We start from the raw sequence: 24,801 nt of genomic DNA on the forward strand, positions 1-24,801 counted from the left end.
GGTAGCAGCTTCCTCCTGCTGCTGGCAGATTGTGCCCAGGTCTCAAGAGTGATTCTGTCATGGCCTGGAGGTGGAACGTGTTGAACCAAATTACTCACTGGTAAAGATCATTTTAGTTTCACTCCTATAGCTGGAGTTCAAGAAAAATCTGCCTTGTATTCTTGGTGTCTGGAAATAGATGCTGATGCTGCAGTTCCAGAATTGCCTAAATCCTCTGTCTGAAGGAGGCTGTGAGGCTTGTTTAACTTGGGAGTTGAGACGCTTGTCCCATTCATTATCTTCACTAATTACCAAAGGCAGTTAAGAAGAGGAGATATGTTACTGGTGTTTGATCTCTTCTCCAGGTTGAGGTCTGGCTGAATCACGTGCTAGAAAGCATGAGGGCTACTGTGAGAGACCAGATGACGGAGGCTGTCACGGCTTACGAAGAGAAGCCAAGGGAACAGTGGCTCTTTGACTACCCTGCCCAGGTATCTCCCACTGCTCCTCATCTCCATTCAGGCTGGCATGTAGAAAGGCAGCTCTTGGCTTCCCCTTCAGACCTGCCCTTCCCCTCTTCCAGTCATGGCCTCTGGCTGTGGATGGGGATGTTTCTGACCTCCAATGCGCTGTCCAGGAGAGAGGAAGGATGAGTTGTCCTTTATCCTGGCAATCTCCAGATGGAGTTTGCAGGCTGAGCTCCATGCTTTGATTTGGGCTCCAGGGAGGATATGCTCTTGGCTGGGTTACAGAGCTCGGGGCTTTGGCAGTTCCTGCTGCACCCTGTGAGTAACGGGTAGTCTGTACACCCAAAGGAGCAAGAAGTGCAGCAGAAAAACAAAGTGGTGAGGCCTAATGAGAGAGAAGAGGCTTTCAGAGGCATCTCTAACAGCTTTGTGGTCTCCAGCTCTTCTGCTCTCAGACATTTGAAAGGTGCTGATTTGCTAATAAGTAGCTGCTAAATGTGTCTACCACTGATGTGATGTTTTAAAGTACTGTTTTCCTGTCTACTGTGACTCCTGTGTGAAAAAAATACTTAATTTCATGTCACAGATACTTCATCCTTGATCCCCTTGTGGATAAGACACTCTTGAATGTAAGGAAGCTTTGGTGCTTTCCTGTTTCCCTAGGTGGCCCTTTCCTGCACCCAGATCTGGTGGACAGCCGAGGTGGGAATTGCGTTTGCCAGGGTGGAAGAAGGCTACGAGAATGCGATGAAGGAATATCACAAGAAGCAAGTGGCCCAGCTGAACACCCTGGTTACCATGCTGATTGGGCAGCTCTCCAAGGGCGACAGGCAGAAGATCATGACCATTTGCACCATTGACGTGCACGCTCGGGATGTGGTGGCGAAGATGATAGCGCAGAAGGTTTGTGTGTGCAGCTCAGCACGGTCCCGTGTTGGGCATTGGAGTGGGGGGTTCAGGAGCGATTGGCCAACCACAAGCCTGCCTTAGTGGGAGGTGCATGACCAAATTTACTTCTGGCTCCTTACCACAAATGTTGGAGAAGGCCCCCGTATGCCTGCAGTGCTGTTGCAGTGCCTGCAGCATCAAGGAGCTTGCTGTATTTGCTACAGATTCACACCAGGACGGTGTGGCCTATTCTCCTGTTGCCAAGACATGTGTTGGTAGATGGTGGTGGTGTGTTAGGAGGCTTCTGGGTGCAGTCTCGGTTATAACTTCAGAAAGTAAGAAAAAGCATTCAGGTTGGTTTTGTTTTGTTTTGTTTTGTTTTGTTTTGTTTTTTTGGTTTTTTTTTGTTTGGTATTTTTTTTTGGTAGCTTCCTTGATCTGGTGTGGGGCCACAGGGACCCCTTTGGGACTTCTTTGTCCTGGACACCTCTCCCATGCTACTCCCTCATCTTTGATACTGTGCCATGCAAGGGTCCAGCCTTGCAGATGGGTGGGAAGGTGCCCCGAGTGTGCTGGGTTGCAACTCTACCCTCATCTGGGTCCTCCTGGAGGCAACCAGGCTGCTCGCAGGGTTTCTGTCTTCCAGGCTGTTGGTGGTGCCTTGGTCCAGTCCATGGTGAGGTAGCCCATCTCCCAGGCCTGCCTGCTGGCTGTGCAGAGAGAGCTGGCCATGGCTGTCCCTGTTCCCCTGTCCCCAGCCTGTTTCCCTGGTGCTGTCACCCCTTCCCAGTGTAGATAGCCTCTGCTTCTTCTCTCGGTCTTTGCATTGTAAGACCTCTCCATGTCCTGCTGCTTCCTAAATCTCCTCTTCAGGACTCTTTCTGTGCTGGTCTTTCACTTGGGTTTTCATTTTTTCCTCCCCCACCAACACAGTTTCTAGTTTGGTTCCTACCCTCTGCTGCTGGGAGATGGGGAGGTGACCTTTCCTCACCACATCTGCCCTCCCAGTGAGGACCAGTCCACCCCCAACAAAAACTTCATTGCAGTCACCATTTGGGCAACTGAGCTGTGTGTCCTTAGGCTTCTCACGATGCTGGTTGTTGGCGTGTTGCAGGTGGACAACGCCCAGGCGTTCCTCTGGCTGTCACAGCTCCGGCACAGGTGGTCGGATGAGGAGCGACACTGCTTTGCCAACATCTGTGATGCCCAGTTCCCGTACTCTTATGAATACCTTGGCAATACCCCCCGGCTTGTGATCACCCCACTGACGGACAGGTAAGTCCTGGGGAGCACCATCAGGGCTGGGCTTTGCCGTTCAGTGAGAGAAAGAGCTGCCAGCCAAAGATGGATTTAGCCTGGACACCCACATCCCTCTTGTTCTTTCTTTGTGTCCCAGCAATCCGGTGGCAGAGTCTAACTCTCACCTGGTTTGTGATTTGGTGGTGGTACCCTCTTCGGTATCTGTGTCTCGGGTCCCAGGGAAGGGTTCACCTCACAGACGAAGACACGCACTTGTGGGTGTCTACTGTGCAGGTGATGTCCACACCCCATAGAGCTGGGGAGTCTAGAAAACTTTCATCTCACTTTTAAGTAGACATCTGCTTGGTTCAGTTGTCTCAATGGGGACAGCTAGGGTGACTTGAGACACTCTGTGTTGTTCTACCTGCCAGTCCAGAAGTGTGCAGGTCTCCTGTGGACCCCTTTCCACCTTATGCAGTGTTTCAGTAGCCAGAAGTGTCTCAGGTGTCTCTAATCACCCATGTTAGTGAGCTGAGCTGAGCCCCTGGTGGGAGTGGGGATAGTGGATTTTGCTGGCCATATTGACTACAGCTCTTCAGCTTATACAGGGAGAATAGACAGCCACGTATGGGCACCTCCCTGGTGTCCATTATCAGCATGGTGGAGAAGCTTTTGGGGATTAGTAGAGCACTGAGTGGGATCATTCATAGTCCATCTGAGCATGTTGCTGTCAATGGAGGGAAATGGGATCCTCTGGGCTGAAGTACTGGGAAGCAGGAGGAAGGTCTTTTAGAAAAGCTGATCTTTTCTCCATCTGGGACATGCCCAACATCAGTGGCTGGCATGAGGATCCACAGAAAGCACAGTCTGGAGGTTGGGCAGACCCAGGTGGGAAGATGAGCTTCTCTTGGGGAGAATTGGGCTGGGCAGAGGTAGTAATTAATGTCCAAGAGGACTTACAGCTTAGACGTGTACCCTGCTCATGCAGAGCTTTTCAGAAGCGAGCTCCTCCCAAGGACATTGCTCTCGTGCAGCCCAGCAGTGACCTGTTGCACCAGGTTTCAGTCTCTTTCCTTTTTTCCTTCGTCGCTCGCTGTGGAAGATGTTACATCACCCTGACCCAGTCACTGCACCTGACCATGAGTGGGGCACCTGCAGGCCCTGCAGGCACTGGCAAGACAGAGACTACGAAAGATTTGGGGCGAGCCCTGGGCATCATGGTGTACGTGTTTAACTGCTCCGAGCAGATGGACTACAAGGTATTGCTCCTAGGGGCCCATGAAACCTGAAGGATCAGAGTAATCCAGATAAGATCACTTTGATCCATCACCTCTCCTTGAACCCTTGCTACATTCCTTTCTGCTGAACACCTTTTTCTCCTCCTCCCTTTTCTTCTTTAAGACTTGGAGAAGGTTATTCCAGAGACCTGAACCAGATCTAAACCTCTCCACCTCCTTATGCCTTTCCCTTCCCTTCTAGAGTTAGATTTCATGTGAAATGCTGCAAAAATTTGGTCCTGTTCAGCTGAGATCAAGGCTGTGCTGATATTTCAACCCTGGTAATTTCTTCTCAGCATGCTCACAGGCTGGCAGGCTCTGGCGTGGGAAGGGACCTGTCCTGATTTGCTCAGGGTCTGCTCCCAGAATTAGTCTAACATGTGCTGGACCTTCAGCCACTGCAGAACCCATGAGGCTGAGTCTGGCTCCATGCTGGGCATGGGACCATGATTTTGGTAGCCTCAGGTCACATTTTCTTCAGCTCCTGGGCTCTCCCAGACAGCAGGGCCATCAACACAGATGGCCTTTATGTGAAGCCACTGCACTGACATCAAGAAAGAGAAACAGCGAATCAAGTGGCAAACTGGGCAGAGCTGGAAATATTATAGTTGAGTTGTGCCTGCTGTTCCTGTGCTCTTTTCTAAATGCCCACAATACACTGTAAATTGCTACAAATAAACAGGGTGGGAAGTAAAATCCCTTTTTTGCTGGTGTTGATTCCATTTGTGATTTCACTCTTGTAATTTTTTTTTTTTTTTTTTTTTCAGTCTTGTGGGAATATTTACAAAGGCCTTTCCCAGACTGGGGCCTGGGGCTGTTTTGATGAGTTCAACAGGATCTCAGTTGAGGTCCTTTCAGTGGTTGCTGTACAGGTGAGTGGAGAGAGACTCATAAATAAATTCATAGAAGGCAGACCCGTGCTGCAGCCCGTGGAGCGAGGGTACACACGGGAAGTGTGTGTTGCCAGCTTCAGTCCATTGTGTTGGCAGAGGAGGGATTCCAGCCCCGGATTAGTCCCGTGAATATCGCAGCAGTGAGAGCATGCAGCAGTGATGTGCTGCAGACATTCGTGTCACTTCTTTCCTTCCCCCACTCTGGGCCATTGTGTTGAGGCATCTCTTTACACTGTCCTTTCCCAGATCCACACTCGGTGGCTCAGCACCTGCTCCTCCTCAGGAAGACCCTTGTGGGGTCATTATTGTGTTGTGGGATCATTGCAGCTCACCATGCCAGGGAAGAGAGCTGCCTTGACTGCTCAGTCTGCCACATAGGGAGTAGATTTCACAGGAGAGAAGGGCAGATCCAAGGCTTGCTGGACTCTTGGGGGTAACCTGTAGCCTCCAGTCAGGCACAGCTTGTCTGTCAGACTCAGCAGATACATTCCAGATGAATTTTTTTGGTGCTTACCTGTCACCAAACCTCTGCAGTCATTTTCTGTCAAGGTTTAGAGCTGGGCTGCCCACCAAATTAGTAACTGATACTCTGTCAACCCCTCTGTGTTCCCAAAGGGGAAGAGAAAGGGAATAAGGGAGGTGAGAGACTTATGGATTGGAAGAGAAAACTAAAACAGCTTTAATGAAAATAACAACAATAAAATGAAATATATACCAAATCAGCATGGAATCCAACCCCCCTGATGAGAATTATGTCACCATCACCACTGGTGCTATGGGCAGGCTTTGGAGAAATCCCAGACTGGACTCGGCAACGGATGGCAACTGGATTCAGGAGCTGGGTTCAGAAGTACACAGATTGGGATTGAAGGCAGAACAGACATGAGTCCTTCTTGGACACATGTCATTGAAGAAGAAGCTTGATCTTCATGATCCCTCAGCTTTACACAGAACATGCTGTATACAGGATGGAATTCCTTGTTGGTCAGTTTGGGGTCACCTGTTCTGGCCACTCCTCCCTGCAGGTGCCACCTCTGACTCACTACACCCCAACGTGGGGCACAAGATTGAGCAGTGACCTAGGTCTCCCCAGGAGCAAGTCTAAGCAAGAGCCTTTCTGCACAGCCCAGCCCTTGGCAGTGACTCTAAACACAGCGTGTTGTCACTGCTGGGAGCAGAGACTGGCTGTGAAATCTGCCCTGAACTTCAGCCAGTGCAGTCACTCAGAAGAGACTGAGCTGAAAAGTGAATCACTGACCAGAATTAATTCTGTTCTCCCTCAAACCAGGACAATTTCCTTCCGTTTGCGCTTAGAGGTGGGTTTATTTTCAGTGTCTGTAATGAGAACTATGTGAAATGGCTTTGGGGGGGATTCCAGGCCAAGTGACAGAATTCCTGGGGGGCATGTGGCAGCCCCAGGGGAGCAGAGTGGTGCTCCTGAGAGCTGCTGTCACCTGGGTGGCACTTGGTAACTGGAACCTGCAGCAGGTCTGCAGCCCTTGCTGATGTGCTTGCCTGAGACACACTGGTGTTCTGTCCTGGTTAGAAGGCAGAATTGTGTCCCACCTCCCTTATCCCTCAGTTTCCCAGATAGAGAGGTAAATAAGGAAGGCAGGGGTAATGAAAACCTTGCACCAAACTGAAAGTTAACAAAATGAAATATATTATTTAACAGGGATCAGAAAGGAAGAAGGGAAGGGGTTTAACAAGGTACAGAAAGGAAGAAGGGTAGGGGTTTAACAGGAAAGGGGGGTTGTAGGAACAACAAGGCAAGGAAGATTAAACTTCCAAATATACAAAACCCAAATGCTATGCTGAGGCTCCCCGGTGCTGGATCTCGCTGGATTGAGGTGGATTGAAGCTGGATGCACAATCCTTGGACGTGGATGGAGGCAGGGAAGAGTCTGCAGATCAGGCCCAGGTCTCCAAGATGGCCACAGCCACGTGTAGCACAGGGAGCAGCAGAACAGTGTGTGCCCAGGTAGAAGGTCAAAGGAGCAAGAGAGAGAGGTGTGCCTTCCTCGCCCCTTTTATAGACTTTGGCAGGAAGTCCCGAAGACAGGAAAAGGGGAGTGGGAATAGGACAGGTGTACGCCCCTTTCATTCAGGCTTGTACCTGGTTTAGGGTTTCAGATCTCCACCCACCAGGGGCAGCAGGTTTTAAACCATTACACCTGGTCACCTGGATTAAAGCCGGGAGAAGGCTTTTTGAGCTGTGCCTGGCTCTGCTTTGGAGTTTTCCCTGGAGAGCGATTTCCTTGGTTTAACCGTTCAGTGCACTTTATTGGTGAGCCCTGTGTGAAGCCCAGCAGCAGTCCTCAGAGAAGGGCTGAGGATTTCCCCCATTATGCCTGAAAGTCCAGTTCCCTTTTGCTTATTTATGACCTGGCACTTTGCCTTCTCCCTCCCTTCTCTTCTTCTTACTGACCCACAAGTGCTGCAGTAAGTGCTGCGGGTGTGAATCTGCTCTGGTGGGGACTGAAACCTGGCCCCAGGTATAACCATGGGGCTGCAGGATGAGAGCAGGCCCTGCTACCTCTTCTGGCCCTTGCTTTGAAGGAGAGCTGTGTCTGCATATTGTTTAGATCCTAAATCACGTTGGTATCACCTAAAAAGCCCAGGTAAATCCAGCTACCAGGGGAGTTTGGTTGGAGGGTGGATGCTCAACTGCTCTGTCCCCATCGAGGCAGCTCTGATGTGAGCAGAACTGAAAGATTTGAGCCTTGGGGGACTTCAGGGCTGAAAAAATAAGTGCCCAAGTTTTTCTGGAACTAAGTGTCAGCTGAATGCAGGTTTTAGAATCTCACTGTCTGACTGAGGTGCTGAGTTCTCCCTAGACCCGCTTTTGGACTCGGTGTTACACAAAGAAAGATCTAGAGCCCAGAAGTTTTTACACTTTTGTAAATGTTTTGGTCAAAGACGTTGTTCTGAACCCCTCCATGAGCTCCTCACTCTTCTCATCTCTCTTTCACTTGTAACTGGTACCTTATGTGAGATCCCAAAGAAGCCCCGGGCGGGTACAGGAGTTTGTGTATCATTCCCTCTCAATTTCTCTTCCATCAGGTTCTAATTTAAAGCTGTCATTGAAAGAAAGTCTTTGAGGATCTTAAAATAAAAAAGGAAGCTGAACAAAAGAAGCCCAGATATGACTCAACTGCTAATGATTCCCTCGCTCCTGGCTGGAGCACAGCATCTGAAGCAAGCAGCAGGGCTGTCATTCCATCACCGAGTCTCCTGGCTGCTGTTAGGGGTGTAACCATGGCGATGTTTAATTGGCTGCCTTAGTCACGCAGCTAATGTCGATAGGGTTCCTTACAGAGAAAAATTCCATTAATTGCTTCACTTGAAGATGGCAAACAGCAGTAAGGTTAGAGGAGTGGATATAGAGAGATTCCTCCCTCTGCTGTTTGCAGAGAGGTGATCCAGCTTTAATAAACTTGCTCTCCTTGGAAGGTGAGGAACGAGAAGAATAAAGTTGCAATCAGGCAGATAGAAAAGACTATATAGTATTAGTCAGTGAAGGTGTCAGGGGAGGTCTTGCAGCTTCTGCCTTTTGGGTTTGGTTTTAAATTAAGCATCTGATGTCCCAAAATCTTTAAAAGTGATACGAGATGATGAGTCTCCAATTGAGCTGAGGCCAGGTTTGTTGGGAAATGCTGCTTCTTCTCTGGATGTAGTCAAGGGACAGAGCAGATACTGGAGAGCTTTGGGCTGTTGTGAGTAGCAGTGGGATGTGGGGAGGGGTGCAGGTGGGTGGAGGGAATCAGGGGCCCATATTCTGTCAGACTCTTGGGCTGCATTTGGGTGTTGGCTGTGCTTTGGGTGCCACATCCATCATTGTCTTACCAAGCTAAGGTGCAAATTCTTGCAACCCCTTGGTAGTTTAACTGCCCGGTCTCTTCAACTCCCTTTTCTACTTTGTCAGACTTTGATTGTGATGGGACATTGATACTGTCACACAAGTGTACTCCAAAGAGCATATAAAGATTTACATGGTCAGTAAAGAGACAAAACAAAGCAGTGGAAAGCCCTGTTGGTCCTGGGACCCAGGGTAAGGAAGGCAGCACTGTTGTCTGGTGTGCTTTTCATAACTGAACATCAAACATCAGTCGTGTTCTGCCTTGGTTCCTAGGTGAAGAGCGTGCAGGATGCAATACGGGAGAAGAAGAAATCCTTCAATTTTCTTGGAGAAGACATTAACTTAGTCCCCTCAGTAGGCATTTTCATCACCATGAACCCTGGATATGCCGGACGAACAGAGCTACCTGAGAATTTAAAAGCTCTCTTCAGGTGAGTCCAGGCCAGATCTGTAGTTTCCTGGATCTTCCTTCTTGCCCTTTTTGAAGACTGGAGTGATATTGACTTACCTCCAGTCCTCAGGCACCTCTCCCGTTTGCCACAATTTAGCAAAAATGATGGAGAGTGGTAGAGTGACAACATCAGCCATTTCTCTCAATACTCTTGGGTGCATCTCATCAGGGCCCATGGATTTATGTATATTCAGTTTCATTAACTGACCACTGACCCATTCTTCATTTACTAGCAGAGAGTCTTCCCCCTTCCAGGCTTTTTTTTCCTGCAGCCAGGGTCTGAAGTTCTCGAGGGCTGGTCTCAGGGTTAAAGACCAAAGCAAAGGCAGCAGCATTCAGCAGCTCTGCCTTCCCTGCATCCTCAGTGATCAGGGCTGTGCCTCGTTCAGCAGCGGGCCCACACTGCCCCTAGTGTTTCTTTTACTACTGATAGATTTGAAGAAGCCCTTTTTGTTCTCTTTTACTTCCTTTGCTAGTTTTAGTTCTAAGAGGGCTTTGGCATTCCTTACTGCCTTCCTACATGTCCTGACTATCTCCCTATATTTCTCCCAAGTGACAGGTCCCTTCTTACATGAGCTATACACTTCTTTCTTCCATGAGATTTCCTTCAGAAGCTCCCTGCTTATCCATGCAGGTCTCTTAGCTCATTGACTCGATTTTTTATGCAAGGGAACACACCTATCTTGGGCTTGGAGGAAGTGGTATTTAAAAACTGACCAGCTTGCTTGGGCCCCTTTACCCTCCAGAGTCACAGCCCATGGGATTCCCACAAGTAGATCTTTGAAAAGTGCAAAGTTAGCCCTGCGGAAGTCCAGGGCTGTAATCCTACTTGTTGTCCTGCTTCTACCTTGTAAAATACCAAACTCCACCATGTCATGGTCATTGTCTCCAAGGCTATTCCCAACCTTAATGTCCCCAACCAGTCCTTCTTTATTCGTTAATACGAGATCTAGCAGTGCACCTCTTCTCATCAGTTCCTCCACTACCTGCATTAAGAAGTTATCAGCATGTTGTGCAGTCTTTTCTTGCCTGTTTTTGTAGGCCCTGCGCGATGGTCGTGCCAGACTTTGAGCTGATCTGTGAAATCATGTTGGTGGCTGAGGGATTCATTGAGGCCCGGGCGCTAGCCAGGAAGTTCATTACTCTGTACCAACTCTGCAAAGAGCTCCTGTCCAAGCAGGTGAGCACTCTGCTGTGGTTGGATGGTACCATGAAGCCTGTTGATCTCCAAAATCAGTAGGAAGATGCTGCTTTACTACTCAGCTCCATGGCTGAATGTCCAGAGCTTTTTTTGATGACTGCCTTTGCACTAGCTGCTGGGAGAAGAGAAGGTTTGTGATAATCAGAGCAATGAAATTTTCAAATGGCTTTAATGGAGGACCTGCAGAGTCAAAAGCACTTGACCAGCTGTATTAAGGGGAGAGTGGGCTCAAACTCCACCATATTTGGGGCAGTATTAAGTGGCCCTTTGCTTTCCAGTCTCTTGATTCCCATTCATTCCCCTGCTTGCAAGAGTTTTGTGATGTCTGTCCCTCTCTGAGTTCAGTGTAATAGTTCCCTGTCTTGTCAGTGTTGACCAAGTAGGGTCACTTCTGGTGTAGAGCGCTAATTAATCAGATTTTTAATTGTTGTTATTTGCATAAATGAAAACTGTCTCCAGAGAAGAGCTGGGTAAGGATGGAAAACCTGATCTTGGCTGTGCCAGCATGAGGCTGGACAGGAGATGCCTTGTCACAGAAACTTTGTGCTGTGTCTTGGAGATCTTGGTGGGAATTGTGGCCTCTGACACAAATTAGTCAGTTATTGGGCTGTGCTCTGGAGGGTTTTAACAGAGAAGAAATAGAAAGAGTTGCTTGTTAGCTTAGGAATTCCTCTCATGCTTTTTTGTCGTCCTTTTTCAGCACTGTCCTTATGGGCTTTTGTTTGGTGGCCTGCCTCTGGGACAAAACATGCCAAACATACCTGAAAATCTTGTGATGGACAGGATGGAGAAACTTGGATATTTAGGGCCTCATGGTGGACTGATAAATATTTCACCTGGGTAGCTCCTGCAAATCCAGGGATCTGGCTGGCCTTGCTTTAGCTGCTTTATTATTTAGGGGAAACAAATTTCTCATGTCTCTGGAGTGCAAGTCCTTCTGCTGTCTCACTGCCAACTCTGAGCCTACGTAATGGTGTGAACAACTGAACTATCTGACTCTTTGATAGTGTCCCTGATGGGAATCTCACCTGCTGAAATGGAAATCAGGTAACTTAGGCTGGTGGAGGTCATTGGCCACAACGCAAATAACAGGTTTGGATGCATTTCCATTGCTGACTTGTCTGGTGGTTCTTCCCCCTGCATGGTGATGTACTGTCTAAACACAAAGTCATCCCTCCTTTTTTTTCCCCCCATGTAGGATCACTACGACTGGGGCTTGCGTGCTATCAAGTCTGTGCTTGTTGTCGCTGGCTCCCTCAAGCGAGATGACCCGGAGCGACCTGAAGATCAGGTTCTGATGCGCTCTCTTCGTGACTTCAACATCCCCAAGATTGTGACTGATGATGTGCCGGTGTTCATGGGGCTTATTGGGGATCTCTTCCCTGCTCTGGATGTGCCTCGGAAGTGTGACCTGAATTTTGAGTCATTTGTGAGGCAGGCTGTGCTGAACCTCCAGCTGCAGGCTGAGGACAACTTTGTGCTCAAGGTAAGACCAGGTGATCTTCTGCTGTGCCTACTTTGCTATCAAGTGATTTGGGTTTTCTCAACCATCTCTGCTTCTGCAGAGAGGTCTCTGTGTGGCTGCAGAAAAGCAGAGCCTCACTGGCTGATGGCTGTTGGATGTCAATAGTGCTGGAGGTCTCTCTGCAGCCTGAGGATTTCACCCATCATGGTCAGAGTGGCTAGACCAAACTCAATGTCCAGCCTGTTTGCGTCTCGGGGCAACATCTCTCTAAAGAAGAGGCCCAGGGGAGCTATTTTGTAGGTCTGAACTTCAGTTTGACATGTTTTTTCTGAAGTTTGTGAGTGTTTTTTCTTAGGTGGTGCAGCTGGAGGAGCTGCTGACAGTCCGGCACTCTGTCTTCGTGGTGGGTAACGCAGGCACAGGCAAGTCCCAGGTACTGAGATCCCTGCACAAGACTTACCAACTAATGAACCGACGTCCTGTCTGGACAGACCTCAACCCCAAGGCAGTCACCAATGATGAGCTTTTTGGCATCATTAACCCATCAACAAGAGAATGGAAAGATGGTAAATGTCTTTTCATGCCTGACTCTATGGCTAAAGAAGGATGTTTTTAATGGACTTCTGAGCAGCAGCAGCTTGACTGCTTCTCTGAGGTCTGAAAGCCCAGGCATTTGTTTGCTGCTCACAGCCATGTGAGAGTTTGCTGTTGGAAGGATGCGAAGGATATATTAGCTTTATATATTAGCTTTCTGATCTTCCAATGATCTGGACAGGTTGGATGGTCAGGACAGGTTCAATCACTGGGCTGAGTTCAACCATACGAGGTTTAACAAGGCCAAGTGCCGGGTCCTGCCCTTCAGTCACAACCCCCTGAAATGCTCCAGGCTTGGGGAAGAGAGGCTGGAAATTGCCTGACAGAAAAGAGCCTGAGGGTGTTGGTGGACAGCCAGCTGAAAATGAGCCAGCGTGTGGCCAGGACGTCCACCAACATCCTGGCCTGGATCAAGAGTAGTGTGTCCAGCAGGAGTAGGGCAATGATCGTGCCCCTGGACTCAGCAGTGGGGAGACCACAGCTTGAGTACTGGGGTCAGTTTTGGCACCATAGTAGAAGAAAGACTTTCGGGGGGCTGGAGCAGGTCCAGAGAAGGGCAATGAAGCTGGTGAGGGCTCTGGGGAACGTGGCTTGTGAGGAGCAGCTGAGGGACCTGGGGGTGTTTAGTCTGGAGAAGAGGAGGCTGAGGGGAGACCTTATTGCACTCTATAGCAATAGTATGAGAGGAAATGTTGCACCAGGGGAGATTTTGCTTGGATATCAGAGCAATTCCTTTCCTGCAAGAGTGGTGAGGCATTGTCCCAGGCTGCCCAGGGAGGTGGTGGAGTCACCATCCCTGGAGGGATTAAAAAAAATGTGTGGATGTGGCAATTTGGGATATGGTTTAGCGCACATAGTAGTGCTGGGTTGGTGGTTGGTCTTGATGGTCTTGAAGGTCTTTTCCAACCTTAACAATTCTATGATGGAAAGTATAGCATGAGCCTGCCTCATCCTACTGTCATAAGAATAATTATCATGTCCATTAATACCCTACTGATACCAACACTTACCGATTCCTAAATGGGACAGGCAGTTTTTTGGGTTTGGATGGCCTGGTGATGGAAGGGAGTTCCTCCTGCCTTATGGTGTACACCGGGGCCTCCCAAAGTCTGCCAGTCTTGGTTTTCATAGCTGGTAGAACACACACAGCAGCCTTTAAGTGTTGTCCTTCCACTTAATATTGCTGCCCGACCTCTGTAGTACACCAGCATTTGCTAGGCTGTTGATCCTGATTGCTCCTGAGGAAATTAAGATGAGCATTTAAATCTTGCTGAGAGGTTACAGAGATCTGGAGTGACAATCTGCTTGTGACTAATGCAGAAAAGCAGCTTCGATCTACATGTGTGGCTGGTTTGGGAGGTGTGGGGGAGTGAGGGGAGATGTTGCCATAAATCATCCTTGGCCACAAGTCCACCAGGAGATGAGCTGCCACCCACCTCCCCTGGCCCCTGCCGTGCCCCTGCCGTGCCCCCTCCTGACCCCCTGCTTTGCTCCAATGCCAGGGTTAACTTCTTTTTGATTGTAATTAAGGACCCTAAGTCAAGCTGACAGAGGGAGGTGTGGGACACAGCCTGAGCTGTGCAGACGGGCTGTGCAGTGACTGCAGGGCGAGGACTGCGGGTGGCACTGAATAGCAGGAGGGACGTTTTACAAGTGGCTGGCTGGTGGTTTCCAGCCTGTAACGTTTCAAAGGAGCTTACAGGACTCCTCCCCAAGGCTTCAAAGCAGGTATTTCCCTTAACCATTAACCATTCCTGAAAATGTTGGTGTTTGTTGTCCAAGACCAGCAGGGCAATCTTCACCACAGCCTAACAGGAGGTCATGTGTTCCCATGTGGATCAGCCCCTTCTTTTCCTTTTCCCTTTTTCATCCTGTCACTCCTTTCGTTATCAGGAGTTGAAAAGGTTGTACATGTTAGGTGGTAAAAGGTCCCATAAGAGAATCCTAAAAGTGTTCTTTGTAGAAACAAACTCTTCTTTTAAATCCCAAGGCTGTTTTGTGATGGGGATGCACAAGGCAAGGAGAGAATGTTCTTCTCTGCTGCTGTCATGTTGTGTGAGGGGGAAGTATTGATGCTCTGAGATAGTGCCTATTTCTGACACTAATGACCTTGAAGTAGTCTCCAGGGCCTGTGTCCAACCTGTGAGGGACTGAGTCGAGGCAGAGCCAGTGAAGTGTTCTTTTTCTGACCCAATCTCAGAGTCAGATGCCCATTTCAGGTGAGCTGCTCTGTATTTGCTGTGCACAAGCTTTGTCTTCAGTCATGTAACACCACTGGCTAGCGCTGGCCTGGATCACAAAGAAAAAGCTTGTCCTGGAGAAAAAAAAAGAGCGTGCTTGTCCCAGTTCACCAGAAGAGAGGCTTTTTTTTATAATGTTTGCATGATGTTTTTTCATGAAGACCAGCATCTCCCTAGGTATTTTCACATGTAGAGGGGAGCTCCAGTTTTGGTGAGTTTTCATTTGCTCTGCAGTGCTGCTGCTCTATTCCCAGCCTTCTTGCTCTTCTTAGCATTCATTATTTACTCCCCTCAAGACACTGTATCCTTTCTGTCTCCTTGACTTTACTGACATTTTGTTCTGTCATTCAATGTCATTCTGTGCTAGTTCTCCCCTCAATCTCACTAAAGCCTTAGACCCAGTGTTTAATGCATCTTGATTTCCCTGATATACTTCGAGCCACAAAAAAAAGCATTTATAAGAATTTCCAGGGCATATTCAGATTATTTTCTCCGCATCTTGTAATTCATGCCTTCTTTTACCTCTGAGTATCTGCTCTTCTCTTTTCTTATCCCTTATGGTTCTCGGTGGGAGTGAAGCTCGTGTGCAGTGCTGCAGTCATTTCCAGGGGTGGTAACTGATAATGTTTTTTTCTTTAAAGTACACTAGACTTCTGTTGTGATATGGTAATATTTATGGACAGATGTGTAGACTTTTGAATGCTTAAGAGGAAAGCATTAATTAGGATTATTTTGGTAACTTGTTAGAGAAAACTGTTAGAGCAAGTGGCAACTCCAGTGTTCATCAGCATATTCCTGTCACCCTCCCAGGTCTGTTTTCATCAATCATGCGAGAGCTGGCCAACATCACACATGATGGTCCCAAGTGGATGGTACTAGATGGAGATATTGATCCAATGTGGATTGAATCTCTTAATACCGTGATGGATGATAATAAGGTAATGAATATAAGTTGAAGAAGCGGGTATTCCTTGACTGCATGGGGTGGTTTAGCCTGGGAGAAATGCAGATGCTGAAATAACACCTCCTAGGATAATGAAATTGTGTTTCTTCAGCTATACCAAACAATATTGCAAAAAGAAAATGGTGCATGAGGGAAATAGCTCAGAGCATATTTCATTGGAATTTCCCTTTATTGGAGAGTCGAGCTCACAAGTAACCACAAATTTCCTGATCGTAACCTCAGGCCCTTTAAAAAGTGTGGGGCCATAATCCTACATCTTTCTTGCCCACCCTAAGGGAGTGCTGTTGTGGAAGAGAGAAAGATTGTTCTACTACCGGTTAGAAATCAGCTGCTTTGCCTCCAGGGGCTGGGATGACAGCAGCCAAGCTTTTTAGTGACTTTAATTCCTGTTCCTGGGGAGGCTCTAGTCTGTCTGTCTGTCTGTCTGCCACATGCAGGTGCTGACCCTGGCAAGCAATGAGAGAATCCCTCTGAACCCAACAATGCGGCTGGTCTTTGAGATCAGCCACTTGCGCACAGCCACCCCAGCGACCGTGTCCAGAGCAGGTGAGTCCTGGCCTGAGCTGCACACTGGGAGTCTGCATGGACCAAGTAGGATCTAGTGCCATTAACCAGTCTTCTGTTGGTCAGCTTGATCCCTCTTGAAAGTTCCCAACCTGGGATCACAGCTGCCTTTGGTGGACAGGGTAGGCTTCTGAAGCACATGGACAGACTTGAGAATCCTGACTCCAAATCCATACAGGGAGCTGCCATCACCTTGGAGATTTACCCAGAAGTCTCTGTTTATGGGTGATCATGGCTTCAGCACTGCTGAGAGAGTGCTCCTGTTGTGCTAAGCACTGAAGCACTGTAGAGACTTGGTGAGGAGAGGGGACAGTCTCTATCCCAAAATGCTCCTGATCTTCTGGAGAAGTTCATGAAGTATGGGAAGTGAATGAAGGTGTCTTCTGGTTTTATACGTGGGGAAATGGGACCCAGAGCAATAGCTTGACTCAGGCAAGACTATGTTCTGAATTTGGGGCAGGGTCCTGAAGGGTGTCCTGGTCTCTTGAGTTAAGTCTCTTCACTGTTAATGTTTCTACTCTGCAGTGGGGCAGGAGGAGGGGGTAGGTAACAGGGCACCCAGGTGTATTTGGCAGGGTTTTAGTTGTGTGAAAGTAGCTCAGAATTCTGCTGGAGGAAGGGGATAGTCTCTGCTGTGTCCTTACTATACGTTCTCTCTTACCCTGGGCCTGAAGGGATCCTATACATCAACCCATCAGATCTGGGCTGGAATCCCCCGGTGAGCAGCTGGATCGACAGGCGCGAGATCCAGTCTGAAAGAGCCAACCTGACCATTCTGTTTGATAAGTACCTGCCTGTTTGCTTGGACACCCTGAGAACAAGGTACCATCAGAAGAGTGATTGTATCTCCGGTGGCAAGGGCAGGGGAACACTTGGCACTTTCCAGACCAGCTGTGCTGTGCTGGGGTTCTGTCTCAGGTGGCACAGGTGGCTGGCTGCCTTCTTGCCACTGAGAGCCTCAAGCTTCATTGGCTTAAGCTCAGAGAAACAACGGGATGAGGTGGGGGAGCTGACACTTCTGCCCATCATTTGTTGGTCAGATCTGGTTTTCACTGGGTATTGATTTAGTTGTTCCTGTACTTCTTGCACAAGTTCTCTACCTCTTGGAAAGTAAGTCCAGAAGATCCTAAAGAGAAAGTCTTCAGTCTCCTGCTGTGTCACGCTAGACCTGAGTTCATTATTTTTCATTAGAGCAGGTTTCAGACCCTTGCTGAAGGAAAGTTTTCAGTAGCAGTGTGGAAGGTGGAGAGAGGAGATCCTCTTTTATCCTCTCCTAGTTCTTTTCCTGCCCCTCAGTGATGAGAAGAAAATTAGTGTTTGTGGGAGAGGGTGGGATTGCTCTTCAGGCAGTTCTCTCTTGAATTTCTTTCCTGATGCATTTGAACAAAATTAACAATCTGTAGGGGAATCCAGCCTGGGTTGGACACCAATCCAAAGAACATGAAGAACCTGGGTATTTGGAAGGGCCCTGATGCTTGGCCTAAGTTAGCTTCGCAGCAGTACCCACAGAGAGGTCATGTGGTTCTTGCTTGTCATGCTGGAAGACATCTCTCTTACTGATGCTGTGGTGAGGACTGGTCAAACCAAACATGAATAAGGGAGCTTCTCCTATCGTCTCCTTGCTTCCCATAACAGCATCTTCATTAAAAAAAATAATAATTAAACCCCAGGTCTGTGTGCAATGGGAGCATGGGAGTTGCCAACCCCAATGGGGACATGTCCGAAGGGACTGTATTAGTGCAAGTGGGGGTCATTGGAAGTAGGAGGTAGGGATATTTAGGAAGCTGCTCCCTGGGTGACCAAGCTGGCTGTTGGCAGCAAAGCCCATAGGACATTTCCCGCTCTATTTGCTGAACGTTGTGTCAGACCATGAAATCCCTGGGATTAGCTGCAGGCAGCCCTGAGCTGAGTATTTTGGTCGCTTGCTTAATTCAGAAATTGTAGAACCAACCTTTCAAATAGCTGTAATTACTTTATGGAGGATTTCAGTGCTGCTACAATATTAGTTTGGAATTCTGTAAGTGTAACTTAAATGAATGTAAAATGGCAAGATGAAAGGTTTTATTTTATTACTCCTCTATCTGACCGCTTTTGAACTTGCCGTGTTCCCAGGAAATCGTTGCCTTTAGCTAGTCTTCCATTTTACTTCTTTCAAGAGGATCAAAGTTTTAAAACGCTTGAAACGTCTGATTATTGTTATTTCTTGTGTGTGTGCTGGTGGCAGCAGGTCCGGGGCGGGCAGTGGCTGTTCTCTGTGTTGCTGTGCCCAGGAATAAAACACCCACTGCTGGCAAGGAACATGCTAATGTTCTGAAAAAGCCTTTCTAGATTTGTTCCTGGGTTGTGAGTGACTGTGCTGCTGGACCCAATTATTTTTTTCTGTGCTTTCAATTTCCATCCCTTAGATTTAAGAAGATTATTCCCATTCCTGAGCAGAGCATGGTTCAAATGTTGTGCTACCTCCTGGAATGCCTCCTGACGGAGGAGAACACACCTCCCGACTGTCCCAAGGAGCTTTATGAACTTTACTTTGTCTTTGCTGCTGTCTGGGCCTTTGGTGGATCCTTGTTTCAAGACCAGGTAAGAAGAGAGATGCCACTTCAGCATCAGGACTTTTTTTTTCCTTTTTTCTTTTTTTTTTCTCCTTTCCAAGGTATAGTGCTTTATCAGAAATATTTTTTTTCCTAGAGCTCTCATATAGGTGATAACAAACTAGAAATCTGAACTCAATTCCTTTTGTGAAAGACCTCAATACCCAGGGTGTAACACTAGAGGAGGACAGCTGAAAGGTAAAGTGACAAAAGGCAGAGGGATTGGCCCCTAACTATGAGAAAGATACCGAGGTTCTGGGCCATGTCCAGAGAAGGGCAACAAAGCTAAGGAAGGGTCTAGAGCACAAGTCCTGTGAAAAGCAGCTGAGGGACCTGGGGGTGCTGAGCCTGGAGCAAAGGAGGCTCAGGTGAGACCTTCGGGCTCTCCACAGCTCCCTGACAGGAGGTTGGAGGCAGGTGGGGGTCAGGCTCTTCTCCTAAGGAACAAATGATAGGACAAAAGGAAACAGCCTCAAGTTGCACCAGGAGAGGCTAAGCTTGGACATTAAGAAAGATTTCTTCTCCACAGGGGTTGTCCAGGGATGTGCCAGGCTTCCCAGGCAGTAGTCCCCATTCCTGGAGAGGTTTCCAAGCTGTGGAGATGTGGTGCTGAGGGACACGGGTCAATGGGGACCTGGCAGTGCTGGGTTAACAGCTGGGCTTGATCTTAAAGATCTCTTCCAACCTAAAAGATTCCGTGATTCTATTTTTTTGCAGACACATTTCATTGAGAAGAAACATTGGGTTAATTCATAGAGGCCTGTGGATGTGCCTAGTGTGATCAATTAAGCCTGACTTATCAGATGGATCTATCAGTGGAATAGTCCGTCAGCCATCTGACTGCACAGGTGGATGTTGTGCTTGATAGCACACACCAGCCAGTGCTTTGTCACCACTGACTTTTATTAAATGTAGGTGGACATCAGGAATCAGCTATCCTCAACTTCTGATAGAAGTAGACATGAAACTGGCCTAGGGGTGGTGAGCAGGGCAGGATGGGCTTTGGGGGTTGTGTGCTTCCACTTAAGTGGAAGTGGACAGTGGCTCTGCTTTTTGTGCTGGGAGCATGCTGTTGAGGTTGAGGTTGATAGCTGTAGGCACAGAGCTTGACCTCCCCTCTGGACAGCCAGCAGTTGGGTGGTCTCTGGCATGAGCTGCGGGGCTCAGTCAAGCTGTTGGTGGGTGGATGTTCACACCCAAGACTGTAGTGATGGAGGGTACAATCTAGAGACCAAGATCTCCTTGGTCCAGGAGGATGAATCAGATACTAGTGGTGTTTCTGATGTTCAAAGTACACTCACATCCAAGAGGCAGAGGAGGACAAGTCACCTCTCTCCATGCTGCTTCCCACAGTGCATCTGTCCCAGAGGTTCACTGCAGCCATCCGCTCCTGAGTCCAGCAGCATTAGACAAGTGGGTATGATCTCTTGCATGGTGGTGTTATTGTAAGACAGGTTTCTCCAGGTCAGCATTTGATGCTGCGCATTTTCAGCCCCCTTTCAGGTCCTGGTCCTTAAAAGATGGGAGAAGAACAGATATTTCTAGCTGGGCTGACACACAGCTGCTTTGGTGGGAGCTGTCACCTGTAAACAACAAGGATCTTTGGAAGGATCTTCTCCAGGCTTGCCCGGGGAAGTAGGCTTGTGCTGTTACCTCTGACCTCCCTGTTCTCTGTCTCTCCCTGATGTCTCATGCCCAGGAGAGGAGAAATGGGCATTTCCCTTCGCCCTGGGCCCTATCCTGCCCCGTTCCCTGGCTGCGTGGCGCAGCGGGGCTGTCTCTTGATTTCCAAGTAATTGGAAAAGCTGCTGCTGTGTTACAGCTTCCAACTGTGAGCAGCAACAGTGGAGAAGACAGTGGGCTGTATGTCAGAGCCCTGCTGCCAGCCCTGCTGACATTGGGGCCACCCTTAGCTCTGTCCCGTGGTTTTGTGCCCATGCTGGCAGGACATCTTTCCACCCTCTTTTGGCACTGCTGTTTCCAGCTTGATGGCTGTGCAAGCTGGAGATGTTTAATGTCATTGGTTCAGAGGCAGGCAGGAGAAACCTGAGGCACTTGCAGTGGAGGCTAAGAGCACATGTGGCATTTAAAGACAGATTTTGAGTACCATATTTTCAGCAAGTGACACAGGGGACAATGTGGGTAGCTGCAAAGCCTGCTGGAGCTGCTCACTCTGGTGCTGCCCAGTCCCTGCTGGGAATCTGCTGGAGGGTTGCATCTGCTGGTCAGAGGATACCTTGTCCTGAGGTCTAAAGCATGTTGTCCTGATGTGTAGATCTGCATGTGTAGGTCTGCCCTGTGACATGAAACTGCTACCCGGGGATCAGAGATCTGGTCTCTAGTGGGCTTGTGTCCAGCTCTGTGTTGTCTGGACTATGTAGGATGTCTCTCCAAGGAGATCTTTCCCCGGTTCAGGTGGAGGCACTGCTATTCCTACAGGCAGCTCAAGTGCTCACTGAGGTTTCTTCATAGCTTTTCAATGTGCCTCACTGCTAGACCAGAAACGTCTGCTGGACTCTGCACATTTACTTCATGGTAAGGAGCAGATGTTTCAGCAAGTGCTGAACAACACAGCTCAAGCTCAACTTGGTGCTCCCTTGCTGCCAGCATGACACGTGGCCATTGAATGACCTGTGCGAGAGCAGCTTTCTTGGGCCTTGTTGAAGACTTCACCCTCCACTTCCCACCTGCCAGCTGGGAAGCACTCAGCTTTGTGAGGTCAGTGTAGGGTGGCTTTTGAACGCCCCAACCCAATGTAGCCTGGGAAGCTGCAGGACAAGCCAAGCCTTGCTTCAGCAAGACAAGCCTTGCTTCAGCAGGGCAGGCTGCGGTCCAGGTACAGGAGCTTACAGCTCTTCAAGCACTGGGGAGCAGTGGCCTTGGCTCAGTGTGGTCTCCACACAGAATCACAGAATGTTAGGGGTTGAAAGGGACCTCCAGAGATCATCGAGTCCAACCCCCCTGCCAGAGCAGGACCATCTAGTCTAGGGCAGGTCACACAGGAACGCATCCAGACGGGTCTTAAAAGTCTTCAAGGTAGGAGACTCCACAACCTCCCTGGGGAGCCTGTTCCAGTGCTCTGGAACACTTAAAGTAAAGAAGTTCTTCCTCATGCTGAGGTGGAACTTCCTGTGCTCCAGTTTGTGTCCATTGCCCCTCGTCCTATTGCAGGGTACAAGGGAAAACAGGTTGCCCCTTCCTTCTTGACACCCGGCCCTCATCTGTTTGTACACATTAATACAGTCTTGCTGGGCTGCTGGGTGGTTGCAGGAGGATCTGTGCCCCATGGCCCAAGCATCTCCCTGGAGGGGTTGCCCTGGAGGCTGGGCTGTGCCCGGCTGCTGGGGGTGCTCTGTAAATGTCAGAGGATGCGGCAGTCCGGGCGAGGGAAGCACGGTCAAAAATGATCCAATATAAAATCTGTTTATTGCTCTCCATCGAAGGTGCCCTTCAGGCTGACCTTTTGCTACCAAAATGTCAGGAGAAACAGTCTGGAAGGTTTCCCTCTACTCCATGCTCGTTGGTGGGTTGCGGGGCCCCTGTATACAAACAGAAGATGGATTTGCCATTTCCAGGAGCTGAAATGAAGGGAAATCCATCTGAGGTTTTTATTAAGGAAGCTGTTTGAGCCTGACATTGCTGTGGGAGCAGAGCTGGAGCAGCTCCAGGTCACTGCAGGGCTCGGGAGGTGGGCAGCCCTTCGCAGAACTGCTGTGTTTGCCCGCAGAGGGGTCAGGACACCCTTGGGGGGAAGCTCTCAGTACGTCCCTCACCACTGCAGGCTCCTCTGCCACCAGGACCGAGGAGTCAGAGTGACAGGAGAGTGGAGAACTGCAGTTATCCTCCCTCTCTGAATAGCACAGGACTGCAAAATCCTGGCTGCTAATAACATGGGTTTCAAATCCTTTGGGCTTTCGATGGATGGAGGCTCAGGAGACTTTACAGAGGACACTCAGTTCAGCTCAGCTTCAAACCCAGGTTTCCTGGTGGAGGATGAAGGGTCTGTGGGTAATGTGTGGGTGGTCCCACCTGGGCTTCCAGCACTTTGAATGGCTATGGGGAGGGCAGACCTGGAGATGCCCCAGGAAGAAACCGTGCTGTTAAAACTGGCTAAATTATGCATCCAGTGTTTTGCAGACATCTTGCCCTTCCTTCCCCCACCTACTTCTCCCCAGGGCAGAAGGCTGAGGTCCCTGATGGATGAGAAGATGTTCAGGCAAGGGACTGGCCCAATGTCACACAGGAGACCTGGGGCAGGGGAAGGAACTTGTGCATTTTGCAAGTCCTGACCCAGCACCTAAAGCAAACTGTGTTGACAAAATTCAGATTCTCCAAAATCCCCACGCAGGGATTGATAGAGTGGGGAAGGACAATAAAACTGGAACCCAGCAGAGCCAAAGGGACACAGCCCCTCTTGGAGCGTTGGTATGCTGCTGTCTGCAATCCTGCTTCTCCAAAACATTGTGGCTTGAAAAGAGGCCAGGAAACAACAACTAAGTATTAAGAGTGGCGTGATTTATGAGGACAGGCTTTAGCATGCATGCTTTCACTAACCATGGCCACAGACATAGACGGATGTTGTGTCCTTGTCTGTTGGAAGTAGACACCAAGAATCAATCAAGTGGTCTGTTTAGTCGTAGGCACGTTTTTCTCTTTTTCAAATTGATCCATCTATCTAATCTCAGACATACCAAGAGTGATCAACACAGGGGATGAATTACTTAGGTGAATAAATAGAATTGATGAGAAGAAATGAAGAAAATGAAAAATTAGGCTTAATAATAGGAAAAGGGATAAGATTGTTACACTGTGGAATATATTTTAAGGGCTAATCCCGCTCTGGTGGGCTGGGGTAGATAACATTCTCTACCATTAATGAATTTCTTCAGATTAGCCTATTTTTTCCACTTTTTGTCTTGCAGCTTGTAGACTACAGAGTGGAGTTCAGCAAGTGGTGGGTGTCAGAATTCAAGACTATCAAGTTTCCCTCTCAGGGCACAGTCTTTGACTTTTACATCGATCCAGAAACGAAGAAGTTTGAGCCTTGGTCGAAACTTATCCCCCCGTTTGAATTCGATGCCGAAATGCCGTTGCAGGTACGCGGCCTGTGCATGACTGTGGTCGGGGAGGAGTACGTGGGTTTTAGGGACTGTACGTGGGCATCTCGATCCAGTCTCATTACAGGTTGAGCACTTCATAACGAGGAAAGCATTCTTTATGAGGGACAACTCAACTACCCATCTTTCTTTACTGTGCTTTGACTGTGAAGGCACATCCTCCATTCATCTTCCAAACACGAGTGATGTGCCTGAGGGGCAGGCTCAGAGCCACCCCAGTGACCCCAGAGCTGGCATGCCCAGGGTGCAGGATGGAGGATGCGTTTGGCCTGCAGGAAAAAACAGGATGTGAGACAGTGTCGTTACAAAGCCCGTGGGACACCATGTCATCATTCTGCTTGGCTGAAACTAGACATGTTTTTACGATTTGGACAAAGAAAGAGTTTCTTGCAGCTACTGAATTGCATTTGCCAGCTACACTTTTCTTTCCTTTTAGAAATGCCACAGTGAGCAGATGACTTGTAAAAATTGTTACCATTTTAGCAAAATGTGTGTTGGTGGGGAGATCCAGATGCTGCTCCCAGCATCCAGCTGTCAAGTTTTCATCTGCACAGGCAGGTTGATTTTAACGGTTGGCAGCAGCATATTGTTCCCTTCCTGGTGCAGTCTGGAAACTGGGGTCACCTCACTCCTCCCTGGCTCTCCCAGTTTTACTTCTCCCCAGAACCATGGGGTTGTGGCAGGGGTGGGGATGCTGACCTGGTCCTTCTGCCCCTCTCAGGCCTGCCTGGTGCCCACCGCTGAGACGGTCCGTGTGCGGTACTTCATGGACAGGCTCCTGGAGCGCCGGCGCCCCGTGATGCTGGTGGGCAACGGTGGCACGGGGAAGTCTGTGCTGGTGGGGGACAAGCTCTCCTCATTGGACACAGATGCTTACGTGGTGAAGAAGGTCCCATTTAACTACTACACCACCTCTGCCATGCTGCAAGGTAAGGCAACAGACGAGTCACGGGACTTCTGCCTGGCAGGTTACCGAATTCCTGGTGGGGTTTGGAGCGGGGTGTGCACTGCG

At 48.9% G+C, this 24,801-nt stretch overlaps 1 protein-coding gene across 1 annotated transcript in view; it reads left to right on the forward strand.

Moving 5' to 3' along the window:
• The window catches only part of LOC103781647 (dynein heavy chain 9, axonemal-like), a gene marked incomplete at both ends in the record, with an annotated part of 74,934 nt that overhangs the window by 4,534 nt on the left and 45,599 nt on the right, over positions 1-24,801 (forward strand). The window contains 15 exons of the mRNA XM_008949365.1: positions 345-470; positions 1,110-1,349; positions 2,449-2,609; positions 3,676-3,832; positions 4,618-4,722; positions 8,876-9,033; positions 10,095-10,233; positions 11,453-11,740; positions 12,075-12,285; positions 15,364-15,491; positions 15,955-16,063; positions 16,756-16,903; positions 18,487-18,661; positions 23,595-23,768; positions 24,511-24,718. Of these exons, the coding sequence (XP_008947613.1) occupies positions 345-470; positions 1,110-1,349; positions 2,449-2,609; positions 3,676-3,832; positions 4,618-4,722; positions 8,876-9,033; positions 10,095-10,233; positions 11,453-11,740; positions 12,075-12,285; positions 15,364-15,491; positions 15,955-16,063; positions 16,756-16,903; positions 18,487-18,661; positions 23,595-23,768; positions 24,511-24,718 (2,527 nt within the window). The remainder of the gene's footprint in view (positions 1-344; positions 471-1,109; positions 1,350-2,448; positions 2,610-3,675; positions 3,833-4,617; positions 4,723-8,875; positions 9,034-10,094; positions 10,234-11,452; positions 11,741-12,074; positions 12,286-15,363; positions 15,492-15,954; positions 16,064-16,755; positions 16,904-18,486; positions 18,662-23,594; positions 23,769-24,510; positions 24,719-24,801) is intronic.

This window comes from Merops nubicus, unplaced genomic scaffold (assembly GCF_000691845.1).
Source record: "Merops nubicus isolate BGI_N331 unplaced genomic scaffold, ASM69184v1 scaffold3351, whole genome shotgun sequence".
NCBI classification, from domain to species: domain Eukaryota; kingdom Metazoa; phylum Chordata; class Aves; order Coraciiformes; family Meropidae; genus Merops; species Merops nubicus.